Source organism: Aplysia californica, unplaced genomic scaffold (assembly GCF_000002075.1).
Source record: "Aplysia californica isolate F4 #8 unplaced genomic scaffold, AplCal3.0 scaffold00354, whole genome shotgun sequence".
Lineage (NCBI taxonomy): Eukaryota > Metazoa > Mollusca > Gastropoda > Aplysiida > Aplysiidae > Aplysia > Aplysia californica.
This window is the reverse complement of record NW_004797624.1, coordinates 223,029-224,186: the sequence shown is the minus strand read 5'-3', so window position 1 is coordinate 224,186 and position 1,158 is coordinate 223,029. Positions and strand designations below refer to the sequence as shown.

The window sequence follows — 1,158 nt, the reverse complement described above, 5'->3', positions numbered from 1 at the left end:
CACACACACACACACACACACACACACACACACACACACACATACATACACACACACATACACACATACACACGCACATACTCACACACGAGCGCGCGCAAAACATATACTAAGCTAATCTAACCGTGTCTTGTACTCACCTGCCCCGCGGTGTCGCTGATGTTTATGATATAGCGGTCGTTTCCAACGCAGAAAGGAACTGATGGATAGAAAAAAGGAAAAGTTTGCGGTTATGATAAGTCATATAATATGTGCAAAGCAGCAAAACAGTCAAAAGTACCACATAGAGACTGTTTTTCCAAAACTCAGTAAAAGTATTAAATACTTTTGTTTTGAAAGAAAAACCAATTCAATAAAAAGCAACATGTGCTTTACAAGACCTAAACGTCATAGATTTCACGCAAATAACATCCCATAACCTACTGTAGGAGAGTCAGTTTTGGTACTGTGTTTAAATCAAATGTATTGTTCCACTATACTCACAAATTCTGCGTTTAGGAAAAACACTAATCAATAACTGTGTCGCTGTTACGAGGTTTAGATGGAAGGTCAAAGTATTGGGTTTTTCCTTGAGTAGGACACGAAAACTCTGATGAAAAATGTGCGCTGCACAAGTGCACATATTATAAGACCAGACAATCATAGACCACGAGCATGACAAGGCAGCACGATCTGGGACAGTGTTGATAAAATGCTTTTTCCATAGACTTGAATCAGAATACGCTGAACTGTGCAATGTCATGGCTGCAACTCTTTACTGTAGATAAAAAGTATATTACGAAACGTGCACACCAAGGGCGCTCATAATGTAGAACAAAATATCACTCTCCTTAGAGTAGACTGCGTGCTGTACCCCCCTCCCCCTTCCACTTCCCCGCCCTTGAACTGGCTCTGAATTGAGTCAAATAGTACGATCCATAGCCAATAAGAATTGCGTCAGAGTGTGTAGAATGTTATAATATAGGTCTATCGTTCGGTGTGCCCGTTTTCGTTCCACATCTTCGTTTCACCACCCGTTCTCGTCCCACTTTCTTCTGCCACGATTTGTACCCGCTTTCGTCCCACAATAGCAGTAATATAATGTATCCAACAACTGCCCGATACCTATACTCCCTCCCCCAATCTCTCCCTGATTTCTCTCTCTCTCTCTCTCTCTCT

The 1,158-nt window shown here is 41.7% G+C and overlaps 1 protein-coding gene across 1 annotated transcript in view; it reads right to left on the bottom strand.

Moving 5' to 3' along the window:
* The window catches only part of LOC101849707 (cell division control protein 42 homolog), a 6,669-nt gene that overhangs the window by 1,904 nt on the left and 3,607 nt on the right, over positions 1-1,158 (bottom strand). Inside the window, exon 2 of the mRNA XM_005103013.3 lies at positions 141-199. Coding sequence (XP_005103070.1) covers positions 141-199 — 59 coding nt within the window. The remainder of the gene's footprint in view (positions 1-140; positions 200-1,158) is intronic.